Here is a 12,757-nt window from a genome sequence, read left to right as displayed (position 1 = left end):
CATTCTATTCCTCTTACCTGGACACCGTCCTGTGATGTAGGGATGGGGCAAGGGAGTCTCCTAGGCAGCGTACCACGGTTGGCTCTCCAAGAGTTTTGGAGTGTATCATTGGGACTGCCATTGCTGAGAGGATCTTTTTGGTTTCGCAGCTTTGATCTGGGGTTGGAAGACTCTGCATCTGCTATAGTTGTCTCAGGCATGGCTTTGGAAGACAGTAATTTTGCATGGACACAAGAAGGCAACGATAATGACGAAGCTGTAGTGCACCGAGGTGGACTCTTACAAATGTGGTGGAGAGAGCGTGTGTATTCCTTTTGATTCCCCCGCTGAACTGTGTCAGAGCTGTCCTGAAATAACAGCACTGGTGAAGCAGAGGCCAACCTTAGACGCCTTAAAGTTGGAGAAGTGGAAATTCTGGCCAAAGCATGCCGGTCAAACTGGAAAGGTGCATGACGGTTCCCAGTGTACTCCCCTGTGGGAAGCTTCAGAAGTGAAGCCTCTGTATAACTTCGTCTTCGAATGTAGTCACCTGGAGGCAGGGTTGTGTCCGTACAAACTGATACTGCCTGTGTTTCACAGGGACTGAAGACATCTTCTGGACTGCAGCTTCCAGACAAAGCAATATTTTCTTTATGAATCTCAGCTTCCTTAGTTAGGAGTTCCACGCTAATGCAGGTTCCTTTGACCAGATCCGGAGAAAAATCAGAGCTTGGTTTTTGCATTCTTTATATGCAGCCTGAAGCTTTATAGCTTTGTGTACCTAGGACACATGATCAGAAAAAGTACTTAGAAACTTGCCATATACATTTTTATATGGGAGAATATGCAAATGGAAAAAAATCTCGCCAAAATAATGCAGATATGTGCACCAGTTCAGAAACAATTGCCTGCACTTTGAATCCTGTTTAAATGCAGGTTTCAATAGCTTCAGCACCTTATTTCAGCAAAATGTTTAAACAGCCACTAACTTTGAGTGTGCAAGCCATGTCAGCATCAGTCAGAAGAACTAATTAGATGGTAAAGGCTGCGTAATTAGGGACTCTGTTCATCCGGTACTGCAGCCACCTAATTTCCTGTTGCCACTCCCCCATCAATGAGATTGTGATACTGCTGTACATGGATAAAAATCAAGTCACCAACTCTTCAGGACTCCTACTTGTTGCAAAATCATTTGTGTACAAATAGCAATTATTTGCTGAATGCTTAAGTAAATACAATTTAACATTTATGTAAGGTGAGTCTAATCACTCTTGCTTTTATTTTTAGCAGGAAAAGCATTTTGTGGTGAACATTATGTTCACATTGTAATCAAATAATGAAGGCAATAATTTATCAAAGTTACTTATCTGTTCATTAATTAGTAAATAGTCTTATGTTTTGTGATTCATGAAGCTCTATTTTAAGGTATTTTGATGACTAGTCTCTCTAAAAGTGGACTGACATTTCAAGTTAAAACTGAAGATTATTAATTCAACCTCTTCAACTTGCTCTGTAATTCAGCTTCTTTGTTTGTTAAGAGGAACCTTAGAACTGGTCATGATTGCTGTCTTCTTTGGGCACTTTTATTTATTAGAATGAGTTTATTCAAACATAGGATGACATTTTTCTTGAGCTATTGAATTCCACAAATTGAATACAATTTTCATCAAATGATATAGTCCCATCAGATTGATGTATAAAGTGATAAGAAACAAATTATTTTGTCAAGTTTGCTAGCTCAAAGTGTTGCTTTTTATGAACTCTTCAGCCATTAGAAGACAATAATTCAGAAGTTTACAGGAAGAAAAAGCACATCTTTATCATGGAAATGGCTTCTTTCACAACTGCAGTAAGTAGACACAAATATCTTTGCATGTATCCATTTATCTTTAATAGATAAAGTCTAATTAACACACATGCTTATTAAAACGGACAAGCATTAAAATCACATTTGAGATATATCATGAATTACAATAATGAGAAATTAGTAATATTTTCTATTTCTGAGCAAAGATGTGATTGCATATATTTGCTGTAAAATTTGCTATTACCGTTTTTGAATCTTTCAAGACTTTTATTTTTTGAAATGCAACCACATCTAAGCTACATAATGAAAGAAAAAGGTTGATCATTTTTGGCCAGGTATTCTCTTAGCATTTTTTTTATTCATCATCTCTTCTCCATGCAGAATTTTGCAACTCTGCATGGAACTTCCAGATATTCATGTGAATACAGTTCTGTTGCAGAAATAGGAAAGATTAAAGGTGTATTTTCATAGAAGTCTTATATAAAACACATTTTTTTTTGCTTTTCAGGTTACCAAGCTTTATTAAAAAAAAATCAAAACTTATTAGTTTATTTATGATTACTTGTGAGTTACTTTTATGACTAGAATCAGCAGCAAAACATTTGTAAAGAAAATACATTGTTAAAAAACGTGCACAAACATGTCACATACATGCAGAAAAATTATTATATATAATTAAACTTACCACAGTAGCCAGGTGAACCTCCAGTATGTCACATCCTTTTCATATGCAATTAAGTCAAATTTTCAACAAATGCTTGATTACCTGATACTAGGCTCAGCAGTAGTGTTTTCTCTTTTAAAGCCTCCTTACTCAGTGCTGGTATAGGGAACTAGTTTTTCTTCTTGTAGATTTGTTTCTAGGGGATTTGTTTATCAGGTCAGACGGAAGTGGCTTCAGGATCAACGCCCATTTATGAAAGGTAACATGATTCATACATTTTATTAAACTTAATTCCCTTTATACTTCTGTTATTGTACTTTTCACTTTGATACAGTTTGGCAAGAATGCTCTCAGTCAAGCGTATAATAAGTGTATAATAAGCTGCAAGAGCAGATGAAAATTCTCCACCCCTCCTTTTTTTTTTTTTCTGTCTGGATTCATTTGGCTGCATCTAACTATGCATTGTTCATCCTTTATGGAGGAATAGTAGTGATACACCCCTTGGTTAAATTATTTACGATCAGAGTTTAATTTCAAGATGTGTGGTCTCTGAGTAACTCGTAACTCTGAACTCAGACAGATTTTAGTATTGGAGTATTTGAGAATTAATCCGAACATCAATAATTCACTATGTTGTTTTGCCGCAGAACTGATTTGAAACCATCAGAATTTGTTTAGGTATTCTTTGGTTGGGTGAACTGAAAGTGAAATTTGGGTAAAGATGGTTAATTTGGGAGATAAATTGTGAGGAGGCACTAACCTCCACAAATGGTCAAACCTATTGTGTAATTAACACACATTTTCAGAGGGCTGAGTGAACACTTCAGAATGCAGATGACCTTTGCACTATGGCATTTTCATTTTCTGCAAAGATTTTTTTCCAAAACTCATCCACAACCCAAAATATAACACTCCAAAACTGGTATGAGTAGGTGCCTTGATTTTTCTTAGCATTGGATGTGACTCTGGATTGAGGGAGGATTCTTTCAAGAGGATGAAAGAGGAAAACAAACTTGAAGACTTTCTTTGCAAGACGGTGAAAATATTAAATTCAGTATTCATTGTTTGACTTCTAAGAAAAAGGGATAAGTTTTTTGTTTGTTTGTTTGTTTGTTTTTTAAGTGATCACCCTATCTGATAGCTGATAATACAGGTATATTTGTTTCAAGTAGGGGTTTGAGACTAGGATCAGATGAAACGGAACAGACCTTGCTGCCTGATGAAATATGCAAATGTCTGGAGATTTTACAGTGTTCAAAGCTGTCCCTTCCAGTTCCACAGAAGTGACCTAGGTGTACGGCAGCTGGGCAGGTTGGGGCCGTGAAGCTCTTCAGGAAGACATGCAGGCTTCTGTGTGAAGGGGACGAACAGTCAGACCCTTCCTGGGGGAGGAAACCACCTCTGTGGTGGGGAGAACTGAGAGCTTTGCTCTCTGCTCCTGGCACTCTTTATGTTTTGTGTAGAGCACAAACAGGCTCTTGTGCTGCCTAATGGAAAACTTCTGAATATGCTTTAAAGCTGCTATTATGGTTTTACCTCCACAACTTATATGAGAGTATCTAGGTGGCCTTTTGCAAGCCTTTACCCCCCTGAGCTGGAAGACAGGGACGGGGAGCAGAATGAAGCTCAAATAATTCAAGGGAAAATGGTTGGTGTATCCTGAACATATAATCTAGCTATTACACTCCCTGAGGACTGCTCCCAAGCTTGGTCTTTCAAATGGATGTTTGCTTCTGAGTTCATATTTCACGTTAATGGCTGCTTGACAGCCGTTCCAAAACAAGAGAAGTAGCAAATGGCTTGTCTTTGTAGTCCTGATAATAGCCCTATGGGGCCTGTGGCAGCTTTGCAGTATGACCTGGCCTTAAAAATTAGTGTATTTGTGATCTGTGTATCCCATGGCACTTGCTGCACTCTTGTGGGAAAAGATCAAGTGCAGTGTGTTACTAGTACTGGGCATGGCGTGAGGTTATGGGCTTTCATCTAGAGTGCAGGTCAGGGAAAACCAGGTTCTCAGGTCAGATAGCCTACACTCTGCATGTGCATGCATCCTAACGAGGGCTTAAAACTTCAGAACACACTTGGAATCTTCTCTCTTCATCTGTAGGTGAGATTCATCTAGAAGCATTTCTGTGGTGAGAAAGTTGGCAGATGTGGTCTCAGCAAGGATGCCTTCTCAAGACAGGGTAGAGGTAGCCACACCAATTAAAAGTAACTTGTCAAAAAGCCTCATTCTTGCTGTTCAAATCAAAGCATCTGAGATCCTGCTTTCCATGTACTTAGCTCTGAATAACTCTTCCGAGGTTCAGAGCACAGATGCTATTGACATCAGCTGCAGCTGTAAGTGTTCAACTCCCTTGGTAATCAGACCTCAGGTCCTGAGTCAAGTACACAGAGAATAAAAGAGCATGCATTTAGTGAAAAGTTCACTTTAAGTGGCTTTGGCAGCACCACAAAGAAGCTGTGCAGTAGATGGAGAAGTGAAATCTGTTTTTCATGGGAAACATTCACATGAGAACTCCTGTTTCTCTCCTGGTGAATGCCAGCCTCTGTCACCTTACACCTTGAGCTTTTGAACAAAGAGCAGTGATCCAAAGACAGCAGCCTCCTACCTGCCTTCGTGCTGATCCATTCCTGCAGCTGGAATGTCCTGTACCCCGAGGAAGGGTCTCATACAACACACAGCGTGAATGTGCAAATAAGACCCATCATAATGCCAGAACTGGATGAAGTGGGGCAGGTGGCTGCGCAGGTTGCGCAACCATTGCTGCCTCATCTAAACTGGAATCATCTTCCATTCCTTCCCCAAAGAGATCAAAAAATGCAACAAAGGGGATTTATGTACTGGTGCTTTCTCATTTCTGGGTGTTTAGCTTTGCAGCCAAAATATTTGTCTTCTAAAAGCCTACAGCCTCCTTTTCCCCATCCCTAAGCAAAGAACAAAAGAAATAAAGCTTCCTGTTTGCAGCAGGAAAGTCTTGGCTTGTCCCAGAGGTGCAGCCATAGAGCTTGTAAGTTCAGCTGATTCTTTCAGTAAGTATGGACAGAAACTTTTTAAAGTTTAGCCAGGGAGACACTGCCATTCTCTCAAGGCATTACTTTAGACAAATTTTGGCAGATTTCGGTAGACCAACCTAAATTACACAGAAAGTATTTTTCTATTTACCAGCAAAATTCAAAATGACTAATCCAAAGCTGGACTTGCAGAAGAAGAAATTACCATTTTGTTATTACAGTACAAAGAGTACATTTTTATCCTCTAGATTTGCCCTTATAAATACAGAACATTTCACCTGGGAAGTTTCAAAAACTTCAGTTAATGGCAGATGTCTGTAGTATGAAATCTATGCCAAATCTAGAGGATAAAAATGTACTCTTTTTACCATAATAGCAAAATGACAAAGCAAATGGAAATTTAGTCGTAATGAGAGCAAATATTGGATGATTTTAACATGCACTGCCAGCTCTGTCTTTAATAATAGTAGTTTGGATTTTTTTAATCAATAGACAGTAATACTTTTACAGAAGTTAGCAAGTGATGTGGCATGCATTCCCACTTGTGCACAATGATTTCAGTATAAAGCATTTATTTTTGACTTCCTCTGGAGCAAAGGAAAATATGATTTGTAGAAGAAAAACAAAATAAGTAAAAAATGAAAAAAAAAACACTAATAGACACTAATAGAAAAACTTTCTAAAACGCTCGGAAAAGTGGAGACTTTTTCTGTTCTTCAGAAACAACCTGTACGGAACGCCAGTCATCACTTTTCTGTGTATCCCAAACTGAATGGAGGAAAGCCTCTTTATGTTCAGAAATCAGTGACATCCACAATGTGACTAGTAGCCAAGCAGGATAAAAGCAGAGGAGGAACACAGTTGCTATTTTCTCGAGCACTTATCAATTTCAGTTTGCAGTCATCTGTAGGTATTTCTATTAGGGTAATGGTATGTATAGAAATAAACAAGGAACAGCTTTGTTTTGGGCTGAAGTAGATCAGAAATGATTTGACTGGCTTGGCAAATCTTCCCTCTACCTAACTTTGCTTTGGGTCTAGTGAAGCTTTGTTTTAGGTAGGTAGTGCTTTTTACATTGAAAATAAATCACTTCAAGAGTTGAAAACTTTCCATTTGAAGTTACTTCAAAACAATATATTTAGAAGAAAACATTTGTTGAGTATTATCACACATAACATTAGTTATTTCCAAACCACATAATTCAACAAATCTACTCTTTTTAAGAAGACTTCAGTCAGCTTTATTTATACTCGCTTTTATGGTTCCTCTTCTGTGAGTTTCTTTACAAATTCCTTGGGGGGTCAGCTTGACCATTAGTGTCTTGGTCAGAACTTTGGTAGCTCTTGGAGATCTAGTTGTTTGCCTCTCCTGCCAGATGACGTTCCTGGTTTTAATCTCTCAGCACCTAATCAAAAACTATGTGGTGTCATCCAAGTCAGAACACTCATGCAGAATCAGGAGACAGCAGCAAAAGGATCAGGTCTGCATCTCACCTGGCAGATCAGAGGGCTGCTGGTCTGCTTTCTCCAGTTTCACTTTAAGGTAGTTGGAAGAGGGATTTGTCTCATCCATGTTTAGACAATCTAAAGCAGCCATTCTCCAATCCTTCTGTAGTTGGTGGTAATGCCTATTATGCATGCAATGCACTTCAGGGGATAATTCATCTAACCTATATTAGGCACCCATTTTAGGATCCCCAGTAAATATTACTATTTCTCCTTAGTGGCATTGTGACTATACCAGATTTATTTATCCATTTTACATGAAAACTTCCCACAGTCTTCGAGCTGTCTGGTGCCCAGCTGTTAATGAGCATGTTTACTGGCATGAGTGTTAAGCATGATGCTGTCAGATGCATGATGTTTTGTAGAGGTTGCCTAACCTCATCTGTTCAGTAAGGAGTGATAAGCTTCTGCTTTATCTTGATTTTGTGTTCTGATCTGCTGGCACAACTGTCGGAGCCTGGTCCCTCTATTGCTGCCCTGCTGGCAGAAAACACCACAGTATGTGAGGGCATTTGTCAGCAAGGAGAAGACCTGCAAGGACTTCTGGCTGAAAGTGGTACTTGTTAGGACAAGGATGTGCTGCCCTATGTAGGCCAGCTGCAACACAATACACGCAACCAGTAATGTGCCCAAGGAGGAGGCAAGAGATTACAGAGGTTGTTGGTGCAGTTGGGGACCCTGACACATTCTGGATGTTGTATGAACATCCTTTATTTCTCAGAATGTTTTCAGGGTCTTGTAAAATATTTCACCTAATTTCACAAGTGACAAATCAAGAGAAAAACAAAATAAATAAGCCAGCAAAGATTCAATGAAGCTTTGTGAGACATCTTCAGCCCTGGATTCCAGACCTCCAAACCAATATCTTCTGCGCAGGTGCAGCTGGTTTCAGACAGTGATATTCTCCTCTCTGCAAGTTAATTATCGCAGGAATAGAGGTGTAATGAAGGAAATAACTAGTATTCCAGCTGAAGGCAAAATTACTTTGAAATGGAGAATGGAATCAGCTGGCAAATCATCAATCAGGAATACAGAGCTGAAATCCATGCACTTGAGTGTTGATAAATGAGACTGATTCTTTCACTTTAATGTGGTTTCCAAGGCAGCTGTCATTAAGTTGAAAGTTGCAGATGTTTCCTCCCAACGAACCCCATAACCATCTTTTCCACAACTCAGGGTAAAAGCTGTAGGCAGAAGAGCAACACCGAATCAGAAGAACCTGGCATTCTCATCACCATGTGCACTGCATAAGGCTGCTGTGGTGATAGATATTGATTGGCCAGCTATGGGATAAATCACAAGATAAAGCTGCAGGTTAAAAAATCATACATTTTTATTAGCTTTCTATTAATGAGCCTCTATTCTAGCCTAAAGGAAGTTTATTTTTTCCTGGCCAGCTCTGTGTGGCATACCACCAGGAAACATGCAACATTGGGAAAGAAGAAGTTTTGAATTCCCCCAACACTGTCATACTTTGGCATTGGTTTATCCAGACAGCTGGATTTAGTAGCTTCAGTAGCCCTGCCAAGACAAGACATGCTGTAAAGAATGACATCTGTTTCTGTTTTCTCATCAGTGGTTTCCCATGTGATAATCATAGTAATGAAAATGACAGGATTCCCATCAAATATCTACAAATATTTTTCCATTCCACTTATGCTTTTTAGGACCTAATGTGCTGTGAGAAGAAATTACTTTAGAACAAAAAACCTCAGTGTTTTTGAAAGTTATAAACTCATATCTAGTATCATCAAGTTAATATATTTTTTTTCTAAATTCAATAAATTACACCCGTTTTCCAATTGAAGAACATATTGGGACAATAGAAGGAATTTTTGCTGCACTTACTGACCTTGTTGCCAGATTTGCTGATAGTATTAGCTAGGCAAAGAACTTTTCGATTTTGGTAGCACTATCAATTCACTGATTATGCAGACAATGGATCATTCTTTCTTTTTAATAGTGACATTTGAAACCTTAAGAGGTGATGTTTGGATATTAGCAAAAAAATGCATGTGAAATGCTATCTTATTATGGAAATAGATGGCATGAAGCTCACCATAAAGGTAGCACAGTTTCTTGTACCCCTCTATGGCTGGGTGCTCAAGTGATGTAGTAAGTTCAGTTCAGCAAAATCACCTGAGTTATCCTGGCTGAGAATGTGTCCTGACTCAACTATATATTATATTATATTATATTATATTATATTATATTATATTATATTATGTTATGTTATGTTATGTTATGTTATGTTATGTTATGTTATGTTATGTTATGTTATGTTATATTATATTATATTATATTATGTCATGTCATGTCATGTCATGTCATGTCACATATAATTTATCTCTTATGTCTTATGTATTATATTATATATATATATATATAAATATAAATCTAGTAAAAAATATTGGATTATATAATTATGATGTGACTGACCATACCCCAAACCGGGAAACAGTGCTTTTAAAATGAATTTAAATTGTTTTGACAAAATTTTTTTTCAATGAAGGTAGCATTATTCACTTTTTCTTATGGAAGTTCGTGGACACAAGAGAAAATTTATCTCCACTGTGAACTGATGAGAGAATTCATCTATTATGAGTTACCATGACTACACCCACTGCTATGGTCTGTTTCTTTTAGCATTAGGTTAAGGAGAAAAGATAATGGAGGAAAATAGGGATGGCATGTCTTTTAATGAAAATAGAGGTAAGCATAAAATAGTTATGGTAGTTTGTCTGTTTTCCACATGGTAATTTTCTTACTTTTCTCTTTGAATCTATATAAAAACACCTGGGAATTTACTGAACTACAACTGACTTCAGAATTCATTTTGTGTTTTCAGCTATTAAAACTATTAGTTCCCTGGTAATTGCAACATAATACAAAGACATGCAAAATCAGGCAGCATTTTGTTGCATTCATCTTCAAATAAAGCAGAGCACCCTTTGACTAAGCTATTGAAAGAGCTATTTCATCTGCAACATGACCAGTTTATTATGTGAACACCTCTAAAAATCTCTGGTCTGCATCCATGCATCGTGAAGAACAACTCCAGAGGTGCTGCTGTCTAGATAAGAGCATCACAAAAACAGGCAGCAGTCTCCCTAGAGCTGGAAGTAGCTTTTTTGTTTTTCTTAAGCTCTGTGCCTTTGATATTTAAGAAATACTTCATTATTTTCCACTACAGTGGAAAAAAACACAGATTCATCATCTCAACAGGATATTCATACACATTTTTATATTTTAGATCCCTTGATAGCACACTATGGTAACATACGGTTACAACTACAAACTACCATGAACTGCCGTAAAAGGCAACAAAAAGTGTTTCTATAAATACACGAGCAACAAAAGGAGGGCTAAGGAGAGTCTCCATCCTTTATTGGGTATGGGGGGGAAACATAGTGACAGAGGATGAGGAAAAGGCTGAGATGCTTAATGTCTTATTTGCCTCAGTCTTTAATAGTAACACCAATTTTTATTGGGGTACCCAGCCCCCCTGAGCTGGAAGACAGGAATGGGGACAAGAAAGAAGTCTCAATAATCCAAGGGGAAATGGTCAGTGACGTGCTACACCATTTTGAAAAGCACAAGTCTATGAGGCCAGATGGGGTGCAACCAAGGGTTTTGAAGGAGCTGGTGGACGTGTTTACCAAAACACTTTCAATTATTTATCAGCAATCCTAGCTAACCAGAGAGGTTCCTTTTGACTGGAAGTTGGCAAATGTGATCTATAAGAAGGGCCAGAAGGAGGATCCGAGGAGCTACAGGCACATCAGTCTGACCTTGGTGCTGGGGAAGGTAATGAGAACAGATCATCTTGAGTGTCATCACATGGCACATACAGGATAACCAAGCGATCAGGCCCAGTCAGCATGGGTTTATGAAAGGCAGGTCCTACTTGACTTGATGTGATCTCCTTCTATGACAAGTTTACCAGCTTAGTCGATGAGGTTAAGGTTGTGGATGTTGTGTACTTAGACTTCAGTAAAGCATTTAACACCATTTCCCACAGCCTTCTCCTGGAGAAACTGGCTGCTCATGGCTTAGATGGGCATATTCTTCACTGTGTAAAAAACTGGCTAGAAGTCTGGGCCCAAAGAGTTGTGGTGAATGGAGTCAAATCAAGTTGACGGCTGGTCATGAGTGGTTTTCCCCTGGGTCAGTGCTGGAGCCAGTTCTGTTTAATACCTTTATCGATGATCTGGATGAGGGAACTGAGTGCACCCTTAGTAAGTTTGCAGACAACACCAAGTTGGGTGGGAGTGTTGATCTGCTGGAGAATAGGAAGACTCTCCATAAGGATCTGGACCGGCTGGATAATTGGGCTGAGGCCAATTGTATGAGGTCACTTGGGTCCTGCACTTGGGTCACAACAACCCCAGGCAGCACTACAGGCTTGGAGAAGAGTGGATGGTAGAAAGCTGTCTGGTAGAAAAGGTCTTGGGGGTGTTGGTTGACAGCTGGCTGAACATGAACCAGCAGTGTGCCCAGGTGGCCAAGAAGACCAACAGCATCCTGGCTTGTATCAGGAATAGTGTGGGCAGCAGAACTAGTGAAGTGATAGTCTCACTGTACTTAGTATTGGTGAGGCTTCACCTCGAATACTGTGTTCAGTTTTGGGCCCCTCACTGCAAGAAAGACATTGAGGTGCTGGAAAAAGTTCAGAGAAGAGCAGCAAGTCTGGTGAAGGGTCTAGAGCACAAGTTTTATAAGAGCTGCTGAGGGCACTGGGGCTGTTTAATCTGGGGAAAAACAGGTTGAGAGGAGACCTTATTGCTGTCTACAACTGCATGAAAGAAGGTTGTAGCATGGAGGCTTTCAGTCTCTTTTGCAGGGTAACAAGTGATAGGACAAGAGGAAATGGCCTCAAGTTGCACCAGGGGATGTTCAGATTGGAAATTAGGAAATACTTCACTGAAAAGGTTGTCAGGCATTGGAACAGGCTGCCCAAGGAAGTGACTGTGTCACCATCCCTGGAGGTGCTTAAAAGACACGCAGATGAGGTTCTTAGGAACATGATTTAGAGGTGGACTAAGCGATGCTAGGTTAGTGGTTGGACTGAAGGTTTTTTCCAACAGAAATGGTTCTATGATTCTATGAATAGCAGTCTCCATGGACTTGATGTCAGCTATTTTGGTAATGAACGCATCTAAGTCACTTGTAAGGAATAAGGCTTGGAATTTTAGCTGTGTTGCTTAGACCAGAATTACATGCGCCCCCTCAGACACATGTTAATCTAAAAGAAGGATTAATAGAGTCACAATCTAAAGATTAGTACAGTGACAACTCAATTATCTTCACTTGCAGAAAGAATGAAATTATTCAGAGCTCAGAATGTAATTCCCTAAAGGGGGGAACAACAGTGTAAGTGCATCGAGTTGGTTTGCTTTTACTCCGATTTTTTTCCTCAAAAGTTGTGGCAATTGCAAAAAGTATTCCACAACCCTTTAGTGAAGGTCTGAGTTTGCCAGCTGGATTCATGCTGAGAAGAAAATACTTGATGAAAATGTCTAAAGAGATCAGCAGAAAACCAGTACAGATACAGCTGGGTATGTTTGCTGATGGAAGATACCTGGCAGTACTGAAGAAAACAGTTTGTGTGAATAATAAGTATTTTCAATAAGCAAGTTTACAATCAGTTATTGAAATGAACTCAGTTGATAAGATATCCATACTCACAGAGTGTTTGTCTTTAGCATACCAATTATTACTTTTCAAAAAACTAATACCTCAAGAGGACAGTTGTACTAAAAAAGAAACATTACCTTTATTTCCAAT

The 12,757-nt window shown here is 39.0% G+C and overlaps 1 protein-coding gene across 2 annotated transcripts in view; it reads right to left on the bottom strand.

Moving 5' to 3' along the window:
* The window catches only part of PLEKHG7 (pleckstrin homology and RhoGEF domain containing G7), a 34,611-nt gene extending 31,816 nt beyond the window's left edge, over window positions 1-2,795 (bottom strand). The window contains exons 1-2 of one of the 2 annotated variants that reach the window (XM_065042659.1): window positions 2,553-2,795; window positions 18-760 (exon numbers count right to left, since the gene is read on the bottom strand). In XM_065042659.1, the coding sequence (XP_064898731.1) occupies window positions 18-722 (705 nt within the window). In that variant the 5' untranslated portion in view covers window positions 723-760; window positions 2,553-2,795. Of the gene's footprint in view, window positions 1-17; window positions 761-2,471 lie in introns of both variants that reach the window. The other variant, XM_021295624.2, reaches the window with a different exon arrangement.
* Between the last annotated feature and the right edge of the window lie 9,962 nt (window positions 2,796-12,757).

Source organism: Columba livia, chromosome 1 (assembly GCF_036013475.1).
Source record: "Columba livia isolate bColLiv1 breed racing homer chromosome 1, bColLiv1.pat.W.v2, whole genome shotgun sequence".
Taxonomy (NCBI): Eukaryota; Metazoa; Chordata; class Aves; order Columbiformes; family Columbidae; genus Columba; species Columba livia.
This window is presented reverse-complemented; position numbering and strand designations above follow the sequence as displayed.